A 4,361-nucleotide genomic window follows, 5' to 3' on the forward strand; every position below is an offset into this window, starting at 1 on the left:
AAAGTTAAAATTGGTTGAAATTTTATGGTCGTTACAGGATGTGATGAATATTTCTGGTCGGATTTAATAGACAATGCATATGAAACCGTAGACTTGTTAGAGATAACCTCCTGGAGAGTCAAAGGACGATACATAGCAGAACCAATCAACAAACCATCTAGCTATGAAAAGGGAAATTCAAGTGGAATGAAAGATGTTTTAAGCGAAACTACATCTATGGACGACGACACTCGTGTAAGAAAGCTGAAACCCAAGGTTAACATTCACAGGTCGTCTGAGCAATTTGCAACTTAAAAACGTCAACGGAACATGAGATACAACAAGAATCTCAAGGAACGAAAGCAGTTCTGGCAATCCAGAAATCCCGATTATGTTCCAAAAGAAAAGTCCATACGTTCCTCTCAAAATGCGAAAGCCTCACTAACTATGAAAGTCACTTCAAATATGAAAGTAGCTCCTATTGCGAAACCTGCTAATTTTTCAAAGGGTCAGACTAAAATTCCCTAGGCTTCAAAACAAGAAGTTTTCCAAAAATCTAAGTTTCAAACGAATCCTGTGGTGAAATCAAAGTCAAATGAGCACGCTCAAACACTGCTAAAACATCAAAAGATGTGAAAGGCAAAGGAAAGCTAGTTTCGGAGCCCAAATTCAATAACAAGAAATCTGAAACTTGTTCTAAATAGACGCATCATGATAAACAGAAAATTCAAAAGAATCTATCCTCAAAGGATACGAAACAAAAAGATAAAAGAATAGTTGTTTTCGAATCACTAGAAAAGATAGCACAACGTTAATTAAACGAACATATCTGTTAGATCCATCTATTGCCTTCCCTATTTCTGTGAAAACCTCACGAGGACCCAAACAACTTTGCGTTCCTAAATCTGCTTGATTTTTGTAGGTTATATGTGACAAACAATTTGATCAAGAATGATATATCGACAGTGGCTGCTCACGTCACATGACAGGTAGGAGGGAAGAACTACGAGAATACAGGGCATTAAAGGATGGAGGAAGAGTAAAGTTTGGCAACAACTCTCTTGGTGTAACCAAATGTTATGGAATGATAACAAATGGAAAATTTTCTATTCGCAAATTATTCATGTCATTATAGATTTTAATTTTTATATTTCATAAACAAAGTATAACTAAAAGTATATATGTCATTAAAAATTTGTGCAAGGTAGTTTATAGTGATAGTTTGTAGTGACTTCAATGTACTAATATCTTTCCCTCCCGAATCCTTTTTAACTTTTAAATAAAGAAAATGTTTTAGATTTAAGAAATGCATAAAAAAAAAATTTACATTCCTTATATGTAGCAATATTATAATGTTGTAAAATGTAATTTGTTTTCTTAGCCATGATTACATTTATTTAAACATAATAGCAATGTGCATGCCTTTATTTTCTTATCCATAATAACAACATTCTTATATTTCCTTACGATTATCATACCCAACTGAAAGCTATAGGACTACTTACAACATATTTTCCTCCATACCACTTTAGCTGACCAAATCCAGTAGTCCCTGATTGCATGGGACTAGCTGTAAATGTGACAGTATACACCCTTTTCTCTCCTTGCTTCGTGAAAATTAGCTCTTCTGGGTCAACTTTGATCTTGACGGAAGCTATTTTCGACCATACCGAAACCTTATAAGTCGCCGGAGATCCCACGTTTTTCAGAGTCCTAGTGTACTTGACGGTGGTAGGACCACCTTGGTCGGAACCCGTTCGCAAATGAACCGCGAAAGATGGGTAATTAAGATCTTCCACCCTGTATTTCTTTCTACATTTGAAACTTCCACCTCCAAACATTTTAATGGCATTTGAACTATAATTTAAAGCACAAAGGAATCCCAAGTAGTCATTAGCTGAGGCATCGTAGACGAGACCAGGGTCCATCGCTCGAACCGGGTCCACATGGCCCGAACCATGGTCAAATGGGGTCGATGGGTTTTCGGTGGCAATATCTTTTAACCCTTCACCGTTTTTGTATACGTTGTAAGCTGTGGTCATAAGTGCTGATCTTATTGCCGCTGGGGTCCAGGTAGGGTGAGTTGCTTTTAGTAAGGCGGCTAACCCACTTACGTGCGGACACGACATGGATGTCCCAGACACGATATTGAATTTGACACGTCGTGTGTCTTCTGTTAAGCCGGATGGACCGGTTTTACCAGTCCAACCGGCTAGAATATTCACCCCTGGTGCGATGAAATCAGGTTTAAGGATTTCAGGGGTGAGTGGGTTCGGACCCCGGGAACTAAAAGCTGCGACTACTGGTGACGGTTGGATGTGTAATTCGGTTACTCCGGATGCAATTGTAGCCGTTGGATTATCATTCGAGAGTATATATCTTTTTATCGCTTCACCACCTCGGTAACCAATGGTGGCGGTGGGGATCAGCTGGGCGTCAGCCACTAGCTCCTCCCCAAACTTTTCGGAGTTCACCACAATCATTCCAACACCACCGGCTTCCTTCACCACCATCCCCTTCTGCACACGCGAGTTCCCGCCACGTTCACACATCACAATTTTTCCGGCAACTCTTCTCCGTGGCAATGTACCTGGGAGACAGAAGTTCCCGGTGGTTTTGCTGATATTTCCGGCGTAAACAATCGGAACCATGAATTTTGATAACGGTTTTCCACTATAAAGTGACACTCCCCGGAACATCTTCCCGTTTCCGAGAACAACAGACGCCGGAAAATCACGGTCGATTGTTCCGGCACCAACCGTAGCTATCCATGGCGCAACATTCGATAAACTAAACGGGTCAGGCCCGCTGTTTCCTGCGGAACATGCTACAAATATCCCGCGGGAAACTGCCTTGAACGTGCCATAAGCCACCATGTCAGTCGTGTAATTAGCAAGCGTGCCGCCAATCGAAAGTGATAGAACATGGACACGATCCGCGATCGCCTTTTCTATTGCCGCCAATATATCGCTCCCCAAACAACCACCGAGCCAACACGCTTTATAAACCGCCAGTCTGGCATTCGGAGCCATCCCACGAGCCTTGCCTTTCGCGAACCCAAAAAGACTAGCTCCGGTCACAATGGAACCGGCGGCTGTAGTCGCAGTGTGGGTCCCGTGTCCATCATCATCTATGGCTGATCGCGATTCTATTGTTTCGTCAATCGGCCCGTATGTGGCTTCATATGCTCTCGAAAAGAACGTTGCCCCAATCAGTTTCTTATTACAGTTTGATACCCCAAAGCTCGTACCTTTCTTACACTCGCCTTTCCACCACCCCGGAACTGGGCCAAATCCGGTGTCATCAAGACTCTTACTTCCGGGCCAGACACCGGTGTCCACCACCCCAATCACCACATCACTGCTTGAGTTCAGCCCGGAGAATATCATTTCTTTCCCTGCAAGTCCAAGAAACTCTGGCGAGCGGGTGGTGTGAAGCTTGTATATAACCTCTTCTTTAACCGATAAAACACCGTGTTTTTTCTCGAGTAATTTCGCTTGTTCAACCGTGAGCCGGGTTGAAAAGCCGTGGATGACATTTTCATACGTATACAACATTTCTGGAGACTCGGAAACCGATTCCATAGATGTTGCATACCAGTTCTGGTGGTCGGAATATTCTGGCGGCATCACAGCTTTGTCCATGTGAACGATGTATGTTTTCTGTTCCTGGTTGGTGTTTGTTGCCGTGTAGGGGTGGCAAACCACCACCATTACCGCCATCAGGAGGATGATCCTGGGGTTCATTTGGTATGAGGGTAAGTGGCGAATTATGGAATTTAAGTGGTGTTGGGCCTGTTGGCTGCTATTATATATATAAGGGGTATGCATGGCTACGTACGTTGTTTCTATCTAGGATTGGAAGTGAAGGGACCTACGAGAACTGATTCGACTCATAATAAGTGAGTTGCTGTTGCTATTTGTTTAAGTCTCTGGAAAGGAATCTTATTTGTCACTAGTGGGTACGGTTTTTAATACGATGTTAAATATTGTTGGATCAAATTATTAAACTTGTCGAAAGCAACATAGATACTATGGAAATATAAGGAATCGTTTATTACGAATTTAAGGTGACTAGCAAGGAACTCATTTGTTAACTTAAGATGACATACCATGATGAACATATATACTGTGTTTGATTGAAAATAACTGAAATGATAATGATATCATTGACTAATCAGACAAAATTTTTTGAATTATCTTTGTCATCCTCATCACTGAAAATATAGCATTATACTTTATAAATTTGTCTAGTTTCATGCAACAAACGCAAGTTTAGAAGTATATAATACTTTTATAAACGTGGTTATATTTCTTATAGTTTCTCGTCTAATAATTGATGGAAAAAGGTTCTTGGTGGGTCTCTGTACGACTAATATGTTA

The 4,361-nt window shown here is 41.2% G+C and overlaps 1 protein-coding gene across 1 annotated transcript; it reads right to left on the minus strand.

Moving 5' to 3' along the window:
* Positions 1-1,307: 1,307 nt before the first annotated feature.
* Positions 1,308-3,803, minus strand: LOC111886966 (subtilisin-like protease SBT1.7). Its single transcript, XM_023883197.3, has one exon. It carries the CDS (start codon positions 3,723-3,725, stop codon positions 1,452-1,454), a length of 2,274 nt encoding a protein of 757 aa, XP_023738965.1. The 5' UTR covers positions 3,726-3,803; the 3' UTR covers positions 1,308-1,451.
* Between the last annotated feature and the right edge of the window lie 558 nt (positions 3,804-4,361).

The sequence above is a fragment of the Lactuca sativa genome, chromosome 4, assembly GCF_002870075.4.
Source record: "Lactuca sativa cultivar Salinas chromosome 4, Lsat_Salinas_v11, whole genome shotgun sequence".
Lineage (NCBI taxonomy): Eukaryota > Viridiplantae > Streptophyta > Magnoliopsida > Asterales > Asteraceae > Lactuca > Lactuca sativa.

Coding starts and splice junctions, on each gene's coding strand:
- LOC111886966 (XM_023883197.3), bottom strand. CDS start 3,725: ATGAACCCCAGGATCATCCTCCTGATGGCGGTAATGGTGGTGGTTTGC.